The 14,536-nt window shown below is 41.5% G+C and overlaps 2 protein-coding genes across 7 annotated transcripts in view; one reads left to right on the top strand and one right to left on the bottom strand.

Moving 5' to 3' along the window:
* The window catches only part of Rbks (ribokinase), a 76,257-nt gene extending 67,597 nt beyond the window's left edge, over positions 1-8,660 (bottom strand). For 4 of the 5 annotated variants that reach the window (XR_013113303.1, XM_034514086.2, XM_076942269.1 and 1 more), the window contains exon 1: positions 8,423-8,660. Coding sequence is in view for 4 of the 5 variants with exons in the window: in XM_034514086.2 (XP_034369977.1) it covers positions 8,423-8,517 (95 nt within the window). In the remaining variant the exon portion in view is untranslated. Of the gene's footprint in view, positions 1-6,501; positions 6,531-8,422 lie in introns of those variants that run through there. The other variant, XM_076942267.1, reaches the window with a different exon arrangement.
* A 143-nt stretch (positions 8,661-8,803) lies between these two features.
* Positions 8,804-14,536, top strand: part of Babam2 (BRISC and BRCA1 A complex member 2) — a 374,321-nt gene continuing 368,588 nt past the window's right edge. The window contains exons 1-2 of one of the 2 annotated variants that reach the window (XM_034514429.2): positions 8,804-9,001; positions 12,858-13,008. In XM_034514429.2, the coding sequence (XP_034370320.1) occupies positions 12,881-13,008 (128 nt within the window). In that variant the 5' untranslated portion in view covers positions 8,804-9,001; positions 12,858-12,880. The remainder of the gene's footprint in view (positions 9,002-12,857; positions 13,009-14,536) is intronic. The other variant, XM_034514431.2, reaches the window with a different exon arrangement.

Below are 14,536 nucleotides of genomic sequence, written 5' to 3'. Positions count from 1 at the left end.
TTATCTTTATTTTAGATAACATATACCATCTTTTGGCTTTAACCAAGAACCAAAGAAATACTTATCTTTGAAGACAGGAAAATGCACTTTATCTTTATCCTTCATGTTTGAGACATGCACATGTCTCACTATGTACCTCTGGCTGATTTGGAACTCACAGAGACCCCTGTGTCTGCCTTCCAAGTGCTGGGATCAAAGGTGTGCACCATTGCTAGTTTTTGCTGTTTAACACTCTTGAGACAGGACTTCATTGCCTTGGCTGTCCTCTAACTTGCAATATAATTGACACTGACCGTGAACTCCTACCTTTACCTCTCGTGTGTTGAAATCTTTTAAGATTCTACTTAAAGGCATGCACCATCCAAGATGGCCCTGATGAACCTTAAAGCTAAAATTCTGTAAGATCTTTGGTTGAAAACTCAGGTAACTGAAAAACATACCATTTTTTCTCACTTGAAAATGAAGAGTCTTAATCAGAATCCCTCCCCCTAATATTATGGTTCTGACCAATGGTAAAAATCCCCAGTAAAATACATGGCCATATATAAATATGTAAAATATAATTTATAGCTGGCTGTGGTAGCATAGTTCTAGCTAGTTTGGAGACTGAGGAAGGGCCATCACTTGAAATAAACCCCTGAGTCTGAGACCAGCCTGGACAACATACTTAGACCTTATTTCAAACACACACACATACACACACAACACACACACACACACACACACGCACGCACGCACGCACGCACGCACGCACGCACACACGCACACATACATACAAGCAATTTATAGAGTGCATTTAAGAAGACTATTGAAGCAGAGGCAGGCGGATTTCTGAGTTCGAGGCTAGCCTGGTCTACAGAGTGAGTTCCAGGACAGCCAGGGCTACACAGAGAAACCCTGTCTCAAAAACCAAAAAAAAAAAAAAAAGAAAGAAAAAAGAAGAAGACTATTGTACCAACTACTTTGTGCAATATTACAGAATTGTATTTCAAGATTTTTTTCCAACCACAAAAGAAAAAGGCCAGTACCTAAGATGTGATGTTTTTGGGAAACAAACCAAAACCAAAGTAAAACAATATATCCCAAACAAAAAAACCCAGACCTAAAACAAAAACAAACAAACCCCTCAAGTTGTATTTAGACAACAAGCCAACCATATACAAAGATAATTTGTAGTTGACTCTTGCAGCTGTATAAGACATGCTTCAAGTCAAGCAAGTCACAGAATAACTGTTAAGTAAGGCAAAGACATTGAAAGTTTTAAATGCTCATAGGAAAGTTTTGAATGCTCAAAGATGTTCTTACAAATTTGTCACAGTCTCTAATATAATATGTAGAAAGCTTTTCCTCCAAGGCTGTAAAGGTGGAGACTGAAGTTATATTCAATTCGGTAATTTTAAGTATGATGAAGAATGGAAGGACTGTACTGAAATCATCTCAGATCATTTTGGAATTCTCCATCTTCAGCACCTTTCTTTCTCCCTTTGTTAGGTTTCTCCACTTCCAGAGAACCTGTAGGTACTTGCTCCAGAGTTTGGATCATGCATTACTAACTGCAGTATTCCAAGTATCTAACATATTTTCACTCTCTCTATTTAAAAAAGATTTATTTATTTTCATTTTATGTGCATTGTTGTTTTGCCTCCATGTATGCTTGAAGGTGCCAGATCCCCTAGAATTGGAGCTACAGACAGTTGTGAGCTGCCATGTGGGTGCTAATGATTGAACTCAGGATCTCTGGAAAAGCAGCCAGAGCTCTTAACTGCTGAGCCATCTCTCCAGCCCCCTCACCCTCTTAATATTATATACAAATCATCAAAACACTGGAGCAAAATTCACTGGAGTTCACCTTTGTTCTCCCCAGAACACAGAAGAGTTACAAGGGATGATGAATGGACAGCTTAGAAACAGTGCATTCTCCTTCCCCTCCTCCTCCTCTCTCCTGTCTCCTGCTTCCACCTCTCTAGTGCTGGGATCACAGGTGTGTGCCATCACACCCAGCTTTGCTCTTGTCACTTGGAATTTACTTTTTTAAACATCTCTTTTCACTGATGGTATCAAAATTAGCAAATTTCTCATGGATGATTTCTTTTGGCATTACAGAATACAAGTGACAGGAACATATTTAAAAACACTGATTTCAAAATATGACTTACAACTTAAAAGCAGACTTTTAAAACTAAAAAAGTAGAAATTATGAAGAATGGCATTATGTTCCTCAGACACTGGGAATTGTCAGATAATTTTGGACCAATGTTCCTTTGAGTTTTACTTTACTGAAAATGTGACCTAAAAGAGATTTTCTTATCAAAACATGATAATATGCCTTAGTCCAACTCAGACTACAAAGCAGGCATCAAAAAAAATTTCCGTTAGCTTTTCCCTTACTTTCCCTAATCCTTTTATTAGGCTTGATGTTAGTGCCAGGAAAGTGTGCTTTCTAAGTTTGTGTGACCTAGCATATGCCTAATGCCGGTGGAGGGCAGATAAGGGCAGTTAGTTGTGAGTCATCCAGTGTGGGTGCTGGGAATTGAACCTGGGTTCTCTGCAAGAACAAGGACTCTTAATTGCTGAGTCATTTCTTTAAACCAAGATTTTTTTTTTTTCCTTTTCTTTTCTTTTTAAAAATTGTGTATCTCAGTTTGTGCAGTGGCCTTGGGGGCCAGAAGAGGGTGCTGGATCCCCTGAAGCTGGAGATGCAGGTGGTTTGTAAACCATCTAAATTGGGTGCTGGGAACTGAACTTGGGACCTATAAAAGAGTAGTATGTACTCTCCACTGTTGTGTTTTTAAAGTAATCTAGGTTCACTACTTCACTTTTCCCAGTATCTACTTAAAGTCTTTTGAGAATTAAGCAATCATCTTCTGATTTGCTAAAGCTTAAAGTTACATTTCAGTGTTTTTTTCTGAAGCTACCCTTTCTCACTGGCAGCACATAAAAAGGTATCATAGGTGTTAGCTGACTTCCCAGTCAGTTACTCTGGAAAAGTGTATTAAACTTATCTTTTTGAGAGCTTTTGGGAGTGCATAGGCTGAAAGGGAGACAGTAAATAAAATATATCCTCGAAATATTGAAGTGCTCCTGGAGTTCAGAGCTCAGTGATCTCATCGTGTCTCATAGTTTTAAGTATTACCTATACACCAATGACACATTTACAGATTAGAATCTCCAGACTACTTTTCTGAATGTCAAACTCATATCTACCCTTTTGACCTCTTCAATCTAATAGGTCAAATGGGTACTTCAACCCTACCCGTCAACCCTGAGCTCCTGATACAATGTCCTGCACCTCTCTGCAAAGATCAATTGTCCTTGCGGCCACAGTCACACAACAATCTCTGGCTTGTTACCCTCAGTAATCCTTTTAGCTCCATTCCCTTCTAAATATAATCACAAATACCCACTGCTCCTCACCTGCAGTGCTTCCGGGCTGACCCAGGTTACTGAGATCAACTCCAAATGTGACTGTTCTTGACTTTGCTTCCAGTCTTGTCCTCGGTCTCCATGGACCCCACCACAGTTTAAGTCAGATTATGTCACTCTTCCACTCAAATCCAATGGCTTTTTATCCATCCAGAGAATGATACAATGTCCTTTAAGACTTACTGTGAACCCTGACTCCCAATCTGCTTTTCTTTACATACTGCAATCTTTCTTGTTAACTGTTCAGGGCCTTAGCATGTGCTGCTTGTTGCCTGCAGTGTTCTTCAGTCACGTATGTTCTTTACTTAATGCATGGCTCACTTCTTTCCTACTTTAGGTGTCTATGCAGAACCCCACTTCTCAGTGAGGCTTTCTTTGGCTCGGGATCTAAACTTAGTATTCCTACCCACTGTGCGATTTTCTTCTCTAGCATTTAACTTAGCATATCACATGATTTGCTTATTTTCATTGGTACTGTCTCTCTAGCTTTACAAAGCAGAAACTTTTATCTGTGTATCTTTTCTAGCTATGGCAGAAACTGGTACATAGTGTAAAACTAATAAAAATTAGTTGAATGACTGAAAAGAATGGGTGATATACATGTCACAAAAATAGGGAGTTAAAAGTATGATTAATGCAGGTGTAAATTGAACATATAAAAAATTACCGTGTATTTTCATATCTCTCCTGAGACTAGATTTTATTTCTCTTTTCTTTGTAACATGAAACCTTTTATTAAAAAGCAAGGAGGGTTTCATGTGTGGCTGAGAATGACCCTGACATCTGATTTTTTTTTTTTTTTTTTTTTTTTTTTTTGCTTCCACTTCCCAAGTGCTGGATTCCAGGCATGTGCTATCATGCTTGATACAACACGAAACCTCATGAAACCTTAGACATGAGTGTTCAAGAAGAAAGGATAATGATAAACACAGATGGGTGTTACACAATGTCAGCTGGATGAGCTAAGGAGTTTTAAGAATTATTACTACATAGAGCTTTCTACACATAGAAAACTAAAATTAAAAAAAAATGCTCATTGATTGAATTAGCTGTGTCTGGCACACAGCAATATATAAAGTGAGTTGGATGCCTTCCAAAAAGGCTTAGTGAAGCAGTTTTACTTCTAAAGTAATTCTATAGTACAGGCATGGTGTCTAGGCTGGCTACATTACATACAGGAATAAGATGAGAGTAATGAAGTAATGAAGATACTATTTTTAGATCTGAAAATCTTTAGTTATTCTTTGTCAGTGTTCAAGATAAACAGTGAATACAGAGACTACAAATTTCCACATGGACTTTATACAAAAAGGCAGTATTATTGGTCTCTTAGTGGCTGAATGATAGGAAGGGGAAATAAGTCTGGGAGTCCTGGGTTCCAGCCTTCATTTTGCCTCTGACTGGCTGTGTGATCAGAAGTGAGCTATTTAAGCTCTTGGTCACCTCATCTGTAAATGTGAGTGAGGGTGGACTGAAAGGACCCACAGGTTCTCTAAGTGACAGTGTTTATTTGATGCCTATATATACTATGAGTAAAATGTTCTTAAGAGATTCTCATACTGTATTTTCTCCAATTTAGAAATATATTTTATACGGCAAGGGAGTACTTAGATAGTGAATAGCCAATAAGATATAATAAGAGCAGGAGATTACCTTGAGTTATTTAGCTGGCATCAGTATAATACAAGGGTTCTTATAGTGCACATGGCCTGACTTAGGCTGATGCTATGTGAAAAAGACACAACCTACCACTGTTTGCTACTAAGATGAAGGGGACTTGACTAAAAAGTAACAGAGAAGCTATAAACATTAAGAACCCCCCCCCCCCCGAAAGGATCCTCACCTTTTGACTCCTTGATTTTAGTTTAGTGATTACTAAGCCAGACTTTTGCTTAAGTCAATCAAATCTATGGAAAATTGTTTTGGCAGTAGTAGGAAACCAATATAACCATGATACATATTTAACAAACACAGACAGACCAAATTTTATGCAGGGTTCTGAATAAAAACAAGATATTTTTGTATGCTTAAAAAAAACCCAGATCATGAAAAATTTTAAAGAAAAATCTATGGAAAGCAGTATTCTAGGGAATAGTTTTTAATTAGTGACACATATGAAAAATAGTAATTCAATTATTTTATAAAGAAAATGACAAGGAAAATTATGGAAGTTTATGGACATTTATTAAGTTATGGAAACTTACATTAACCATAATGTAAGTTTCTAGGCTCTGGCTTACTTATCTATAAACTGACAGGCTAGGATCAATAGCCCCTAAAATTTCTCTACTTCAAAATTTTAAAATACCGACATAAAATTAGCCTTTGCCTCTGCTTATCCCTCATACCCTAAAGTCTGAAGAATAATCTTAGAATCGGCTGTCTATAGTATGTGATGGTCAAGCTTCTCAGAAGGTGGTAGATTGAGCACAGGACTTTGTACATGCTAAACATGTACCCGACAACTGAGTAACCCCTAAACTTGGTATGTTCTTGATGGGACTATTTCTAAAGTTAAATATGCTCCCTATGTTTTTAAGAAAAGATTTATTTATTTTATATATATCAATACACTATACTGTTGCTGTCTTCAGACACACAGAAGAGGGCATATGATCCCATTACAGATGGTTGTGAGCCACCATGAGGTTGCTGGGAATTGACCTCAGGACCTCTGAAAGAGCAGTCAGTGCTCAGCCATCTCTTCAGCCACCACACTCCCTACTTTGATATAAAAGGAACACATTTTATCTTTTCTTCAAGAACCACCAGTGGGTGGGATTAGGGTAATCAGGATGGGCTGTAAGAGGACGACAGCCTACACACAGGGATGCATGCATCCCTGTGTCAGCCTGCAGCCTTTCTGTAGCACTTGGGAGATAGGAATGATGATGAGATGATTTGCATATGCTTGGCCCAGGGAGTGACATGATTAGAAGGTGTGGCCCTGTTGGAGTAGGTGTGTCACTGTGGGAGTGGGCTTTAAGACCCTCATCCTAGTTACCTGGAAGTCAATATTCTGCTAGCAGCCTTCAGATGAAGATGTAGAACTCTCAGCTCCTCCTGCACCATGCCTACCTGGATGCTGCCATGTTCCCATCTTGATGATAATGTGAACTTCTGAACTTGTAAGCCAGCCCCAATTAAATGTTGTCCTTCATAAGACTTGCCTTGATCATGGTGTCTGTTCACAGCAGTAAAACCCTAACTAAGACAAATGACATATCACACTTCAAAATGTGACCTGCCAAACTTAAAACATTTACTATCTGGAGCTTTACAGGAAGATGTGCTGACTTTTCCCCTAGAAAAATATACTTGAGCCTCCTCACCAAAGGTCTCCAACTATATTGTCTGCCACTACAGAAAATTCATGGCTGCCTTGGCATAACTTATGATAAGGTAGCAGCTCAAACATCTCTGAAACAGTAAAATTTAGAATTTAGAGACAGACTTGGTGCTGTAGGCCTGTAATCCTGGCTACAGCAGGATAGCAAGGTCAAGTGCCTGAGTCACATGGTACAAGTTCAGCAGGGGAACTTAGTGAGATTCTGACTCAAATGATAAAAGGAGAGGCTACAAGGGTAGTTCAGTAGTAAAGTGCTCACTGGCCGTGTGAGGGAGCTGAGTTCACTATCCAGCACCACACACAGAATTATGTAAGACTCTTCTGTTATTGCTACACTTACAAAAACGATTTTTCTTTTTTTACTTTTAACTCTGTGTGTATGTGTGTATGCACTCGGAGGTGTGGGGTCCCCTGGAACAGGGGTTACAGGTGGTTGTGATCCAATGCTCTTAACTGTTGAGGCCACCTCTCTAGTCCCCACAACATAACAAGGTTTTTGTCAATTACACTTGCCTCTCCAGTCTCCTTTTTAATTCCATCTTTTATGTTGTTTGGTAATCTGAAAACACACACTTATCTGTCTGTCTGTCTATCTATCCTATACATATTCATCACATTTGTAGTGCCCTTCCACCACACTGGGCTCCAGGAACTGAACTCAGGGAATTAGGCTTAAGTCAAGCACCTCACAGCCATCTTGATGAGTCTAATAACAATTTATAAATGTTTTAGGCAATATTAAGTTGGATATATGAGGACCCTGGAGCTGTTTTTAAAGTAGATATAGGTAGTTTTGTGCAAGGATTTGGTTGTTTTGATTACCCCAAGGCCTTATTCCAAAGTTCTGTTATCTTTCTAGAAAAAAAGTTTTGGGACCGCTGACATTAAGTTTCCGAGAAATACGTTTATTAACATAAACAGAATTAGATGGCCTGATTATTTTGGAATGCCTGAATAATTTTTTTCTACAATGTATATTGCTTTTATGCTTAGAAAGCCGTAGTTTTTCATACAGACTTCAAAGCAGAAGGATTCCTACAACCTCTCGGACCTAACTCAACTATTCTCATTTAACATTAGTTGATCAGTTTTCTAGTGGCTGTAATTTTCATGTTTATTTGTGTGTTTTTTTTGTTATTATTTTGAATTCACACTTGGGTTTGACACAAAGGTTGACCTGTGGTTACAGTCCTACATAAAAGTAAACTGTAAATATGGAACACTACAGGAATGCCAACAATCGACTGAGTGAAAAGGTGTTTGTTTGCCTCAATGCCTTATTTCACATGTGTTCAATCCAGTAATACCCAGTTGGGTCTGGTGGACAAAACACTTCTTATGCTCACAACCCTGTGAGGGTAGGCATGTCACTTTCTCAGAGGTTAAAATGTCATGGGGCAGCCTGGCCAAGGAAACAGGGGCAGGTGTTTGGGGGTGCCAGGGGGTGGGGGTGTCTTTAGAAGTATCAAAGCTTTCATTCAGCGTCCCTACCCCCGTCCCTTCCGGTCATTGACCTCCACAAACTTGAATTCTGCCTATCCACCTGAGAAGTTGTGCTGTGGAAACCTGAGGCTTACAGCAAAGTTCCATGGTGGGCACCCACAGTGAGGTTCGCCCTCCCGAGATCTTGCGCTGCGGCCCCGCACTAACCTGACCAGGTCGGTCATGCAGGAACCCACCACCACCACCGCCGCTGCTGCCTCCTCCTCCTGCCAGGGCCTCCCAGGCTCCCCAGACGCCGCCATTACTAAGCCTCGCTCTTGCTCAACCCGGACGCTGCCCTTTGCCCCTTGCCTGACCCCGTAACCAGGGACGCCGCTCCGTTCTCCCTAACGACGCAGGCGTTTCACACGCCTGTGCGGGTCGCCCAACCCAATGCCCGAAACCTCCCCGGCCTTTGGCTAGTCCTGGTTCCCCTGAGACCCGTGTTCCTGCCCCGCCTCACGGCACAGGGCCCAGCCGCCACGGCGAGAATCACAGAGCGCGCCAAGCTCGAGGCCGGAGCTCCAGGGAACCTTCAGGCGCTACCCGGTCGCCTTCCTCAGCTTCCGGCTGGGCTCGGCGCGGGGACGCGCACGCCCGGCCGGCTCCGGAGAGGGCGGGACGTCCGGGGGAGCGCGCACGCATCCGGCCCGCGGTTCGCGCGCAGGTCGGTGCGTCGGTCGGGGGCGCGCTCGGGTAACCTGTACCCTGTCTAGTCGCCGGTTACTGATCGGACTTAAGTTCCAGGTACCTGGACCCGGGCTGGTGCGGGGAGGTTGGATCTCAGTCGCACAGGTGGCACAGAGAGCCATGTTTGAGTATGACCAGAGAGCTAGCCTCTTCAAGAGAAGGCCCGCGTTCCAAAGATGCCCCGCTCGCCCCACAGCACGCGGATTCCCTCAAGAGCCGGCCCCCAAGACCCGAGGCTTCTCTTTCTCCACGTATCTCGTTCAGTCCTGGTCCCTGTTGAAGCCCGCCTCTTTTTGCACTTGATGAGGGCCATCATACAATTTGGGAGAAAGGGTTGGATCCCTTTAGATTTTCCTCAGAATGGGTGGCCATTCTTTGGATCTGAACCAATTCGCTCTCCCCGCCCCTCCCCGGTGTTGCCCAGGGGAGAAATTGCTCCCCCACAGTAACTTCCCTCGTGCGCCATATGACGTGGACGTGATGCAGCAGGAGGCCACCCCTTTCCGTTCCATGACGTCAACGGGGGCACATGTTTCCGTGTTTGTCATCCTCTCCTAATTGCAAGAGCCTGGATGGTGCTTTATACGTCTTTGTATTCCCTAGACAGTCCGCCCACTAAAAGACCTCATGTGACCTTATCTTGCGGCAGCAGATTTTTATAAAAATTATATATTTGCATCTTCCTTCTGCAATACGTCAAAATCAGGAAATACAAATTGCAAAACAAGCATTCAAGAGAGGCTGGTCACCAAAAATTCCTGACTCTCTGGGATCTGTTATAATGGTGCTATATGTAAAGGAGAGGGGTGTGTGTTTCCAATCCATATCCCTGCATATTGTACCAAAGAATTATCTTTTTATTTTCTTTTCAAATTTCTGATTTCGGAGTCCTTATAGTTTTCTCTCTTTGTTAGTGAAGTTACACTTAACTTTGAAACATCTTGAAGCTGCACAAAACTTTGCACTGTCAAAAACTTGTATTATAGCTGTTCTGGAGATGAAGACAGAAATCCATTCCCTCAGGTGTGATCCTAAAGTCTTGACAGTTGCTGAAGTGGAATGGGTTTTCATTATCACTGCTGTGGTTTGGCATCTGGAAAAGCTTGTTTCCTTTGGCTCGAACCGATGCTGGGGCAGCAGGAGCCTAGCTGGTGTCTAAGCTGTAAAGCAGTCATGTGTATAAATTCGTGACTTTGTCTTCATATTTACCAAGGTGCATGCTTTAAAAATTCACCTTGATGCTTTCTTTCTTTAGTGGTCACTGTAGTTAACGCTTGAGAGGACGATAGGAATAGTGGACTTTGCTAGAGATCTGGATTTTAATTCCAATCCTTCTGTTTATTCTGTGCGTGACATTAAATAAGTAACTTGGCCTGGCTGGTCTTTAGCTTTTGAATTTACAAAATGGAAACAATCCTCATTAAGAAACTATGTGTGTGTGTGTGTGTGGGGGAGTGGATGTCTGTGCAGAGAGAGGTCACAGAGAGAGCTCAGGTGTGATGTGCTAGTTTGGTTTCTCTTTCTTCAAGAAATTGGAGGTAAAATAGTACTCTGAGAAAAAAAGCATGGGAAAATTTTTGTCATCTGAGATCCTTCTGCTCGCCTCTCAGATGACTCTGTGTGTTTGGAATGTGAGGTAAATGAGCATCCGTCCTAGGAACTGTGACAGAGTGGTCAGATCTCAGTCAGGACTGCAGAGTCTAGAAAAGTCCTGAAAGTGATCAAAGTGTGGTGGGCCTGCTGTTGAGAAACAGTTACCCACGTCACCCGGAAAATGGGAATTTGAAATCTGCCTTATACCAGGCTGTGAAGACGGATGATAAAGCTGCATATGGAAGTTCCTTATAAGTCATGCGATGCTATAAAATATATGTATTTTTATGATTGCTACTATATCTAGCAAAGCAGACATTTGCTCATGTCATGTTAGATGTGTTAGAATGTATGGGAGGCCAGCTCCCAGGAGTCAGAAGACAACCACGTAGAGACTAAAGTATACCTTACAAAGCTTAAGCACCTCACAAGTATTTCTGGGGGGCATCATAGTGTCACTGTGTTTTTTTTTTTTTTTTAAACTATCTAAAATGATAAAGCAAGTATTCAGTTTAGCGGAGCTTGTAAATTCTTATGTGGTACAGTGTTTAGAAACCAGAACCAGAACAGCAGGCACTCATAATTGTACTTGGATAAGAATGAATTTGCTTTCAGTGTGGGACTAACCTTTCAGATTGAGAGAGACAATGATCATTTGAATTGACTTATTCACCTCTGAAGTAGTAACTTTCATCTAGAAGTCTATTAGGAATTCATGCACTCTCTCCTCCAGCTCCATGAATATCCAAGTCTCACAGATGTGATTTATTGCTTCTGTATGATCAAGTATAAAGACTTCATAGTGCCAGAAAATCAAAGACTGAAAAGATTCAATTTGTCTTTGTTGTTTAATATCTGGACATGCTTTAGTATCTGCCCTATATTTTTATAATTTAAGTGTCAAGTTCCTCAGCTTCTGCTGTATTTAATCCCCTATCATTTGTGTGTATGTGTGTACATGGTATGTCTGTGTAACAGTATATATATATATATATATATATATATATATATATGTGTGTGTGTGTGTGTGTGTGTGTGTGTGTGTGTGTGTGTCTGTGTATACAGTGTATATGTCTGTCTATGTCTATGTCTGTGTGTGCATGTGGTAGATAGAGGTCAGTGTTGAGTATCTTCCTCTATCGTCCTGGACCTTGGATTTAGAAACAGGTCTCTCACTGACTTTGGGCTTAGCCATTTTGGCTAGACTGGCTGGCCAATGAGCCCAGGAAGTTTGCTGAGTTGAACATCCCCCTCCCCCCCAGTGCTGGGGTTAAAGATGTGTACCACGAGGCTGGCTTTTTACACAGCTGCTGGGGTTGAAGCCGCGCATGCTCGGGCATGCTTGGCAAGCACTTTACTCACTGAACCATTTCCTCAGGGCCCCCACCTTATCAGATTTTGAGGTATATTATATCTTCTCCATCACTAAGTTTTTCTTCAGCTTTGCTCCCCTTATTCATCTCTTTAAAGTTATTTTAAAATTTATTTATTAAATCTCTTATTTGAAGCCATATTCTGAGCATGGGTCTTGGGTCCCGGTTAGGCCAGTATCCATAGTCCTGGCTAGTATTTAATAAAGCTTGCTTCAAATTTGGCCCAGAAAAAACAATCTTTTATTTGAATTTACTATTTTTATTATTAAATGTTACTGAATACTAAGTGTTAACTACACTTGTTAAATGTGAGAATTTCAAGTTATAGTCTTTGTTAGGGAGAGTTAATATAATCAGGTAATTATAATGTGCCATGGAAGGACCTATTAAGAAAAGTATGTGGGCTGTAAATGATTTCTTGTAAGTAACAATTGGTCGTGTTTGCTTTAGAGTGTTGTATGTTATCACTGATCAAGCTTTTTGTCCTTGTGGGGATACAGGTGGGGTCCCTGACTTAATGATGTGTGTTTTGTGTGTTATGGTTACAGGACTGTTAGTGAACCTTCTCCAGCTCAATCAGGTTAGAAGGGACAGTTGTAACATGGAGCCATGCAGCTTTAAGCAGACTGAGCTAGTGTGAGGACTGTCTTTGGAAAGGAGGAGGGAATTGTACTTTAAGGGTTCCTTTCATTCCTGAAAGGCATGGCACAGCCCATGCCCTGAGTATCTGAGCTGCAGGGATCTGGCTCCTGGAAAACTGAAGGAAGAGGTGTTACCGGGTCATAAAGCATTTGCTCATACAAAAGAAAATTCTGAGCACTGTGCTAACTTCCAGGAAGCTTGTTATATCTATATTTCTATAAGGTTTTTTTTGTTGTTGTTGTTGTTGTTTGTTTGTTTGTTTTTTGGTAAACTGATCACCTTTCTTTCTTTCTCTCTACTTTCAGTGGTAACTCATAATCAAGTTAAAATGTCTCCAGAAGTTGCCTTGAACCGAATTTCTCCAATGCTCTCCCCATTCATATCAAGCGTGGTCCGAAATGGGAAGGTGGGACTGGATGCTACAAACTGTTTGAGAATAACGGACTTGAAGTCTGGGTATGTACCAGAACTAACTCAACTTTTATCTCACAGTAAACTTTTCTTACCAGATTCATGAAAAATGGCCATCACAGGAAGCTTTCAGGTCATTCCCTTACCCTCCACTGATGTGTGTGTGCAAGTGAGTGTGTGTGTGTGTGTGTGTGTGTGTGTGTGTGTGTGTGATATTAAACTCAGGGCCTCACACATGCTAGACAAAACTTGACCACAGAGTCATATTCCAGTGCCAAATTTATTTGGTTTTGTTTAATTCTTGGCATTTTATGCTTCTTGTTTCATAAGAGTGTGTGTCCACATGCGGGCATTGTGGGCACTTTATTTCTAATGGGAATGCTAATATATTTTTTTCTGACTTATCTCTTTGTGACTGACATTCTATATGGGTTTTAGCATGTATGTTTTCCTTCATTGGTTTGCTTTCTTGTTTACTTCAATCTAACATACACTGTAAGAATTGGGTTTAGTGATGCTGAGTCTGACATCATTTGATGATCTTCCTTAATACAAAAATTACAGTAGCTAGCCGAAATGAGTCACAGTGGGGTTGAAACATTCAGTCTCACACCTGGATATGTTGTGTTAAAAACAAAAATCCCCAAACAGACCAATTAAAAAAAAATAAAGAAAAAGGAAGTGAAATGACCTACCTCAAATTTCATTTGTAAATAAAATGAGATCTACAGAAAAGATAGAAAAGCACTATAGGAAATTACAGTAGTAATCTTGGTAGTCAATTGACAGACCTAGCAAGAGCGACCCTCCGTTGAGGAATTGCCCCTTTCAGATTGGTCAGTTGGGCATTTTCATGATTGCTAAATGATGGAGGAAGAGGCTTAGGCCATTGTGGGCAGTGCTATCCTTGGCCATATGAGCATGGGCTGTATAACAAATGTCACTGAGCAGTATCTAGGGGAGCAAGCCGGAAATCAACATTTCTCCACTGTCTGTGTTAGCTCTTACCTCTGGGTTCCCCAGCCTGTCCTTAGTTTTCCTTCATCATGAATGACCTTGGCATTTTAAAAAATTGGATATTATATTTACATTTCAGATTTTATCCCCTTACCCCATTCCCCCCACCACCCAGGAACCCCTTATCCCATCCTCCCTCCTCCTGCTTCTATGAGGGTGTGCTCCCACCTATCCCCAACTCCCACCTCCCCACCCTAGAATTCCCACCCCCTCAGTGTTCAGCCTTCATGTGACCAAAGATCTCCTCTCCCACCTATGCCTGACAGGGCCATCCTCCCCTACATATACAGCTGGAGTCATGGGTCCCTCCCTATGTGCTCCCAGGCTGGTGGTTTAGACCCTGGGGAGCTCTGGTTGGTTGGTATTGTTGCTCTCCTCATGGGGCCACCAACCCTTTCAGCTCCTTCAGTCTTCTCTCTAACTTCTCCATTGGGAACCCTTGATTAGATTAATGGTTAGCTGTGAGCATCTGCCTCTGGGTATGTCAGACTCTGGCAGACCTCTAAGGAGACAGCCATATCAGGCTCCTGTCAGCATGTACTTCCTGATATCCACA

The sequence above is a fragment of the Arvicanthis niloticus genome, chromosome 11 (assembly GCF_011762505.2).
Source record: "Arvicanthis niloticus isolate mArvNil1 chromosome 11, mArvNil1.pat.X, whole genome shotgun sequence".
NCBI classification, from domain to species: Eukaryota; Metazoa; Chordata; class Mammalia; order Rodentia; family Muridae; genus Arvicanthis; species Arvicanthis niloticus.
The sequence above is the reverse complement of the archived record's forward strand: the minus strand, read 5'-3'. Positions and strand labels throughout refer to the sequence as shown.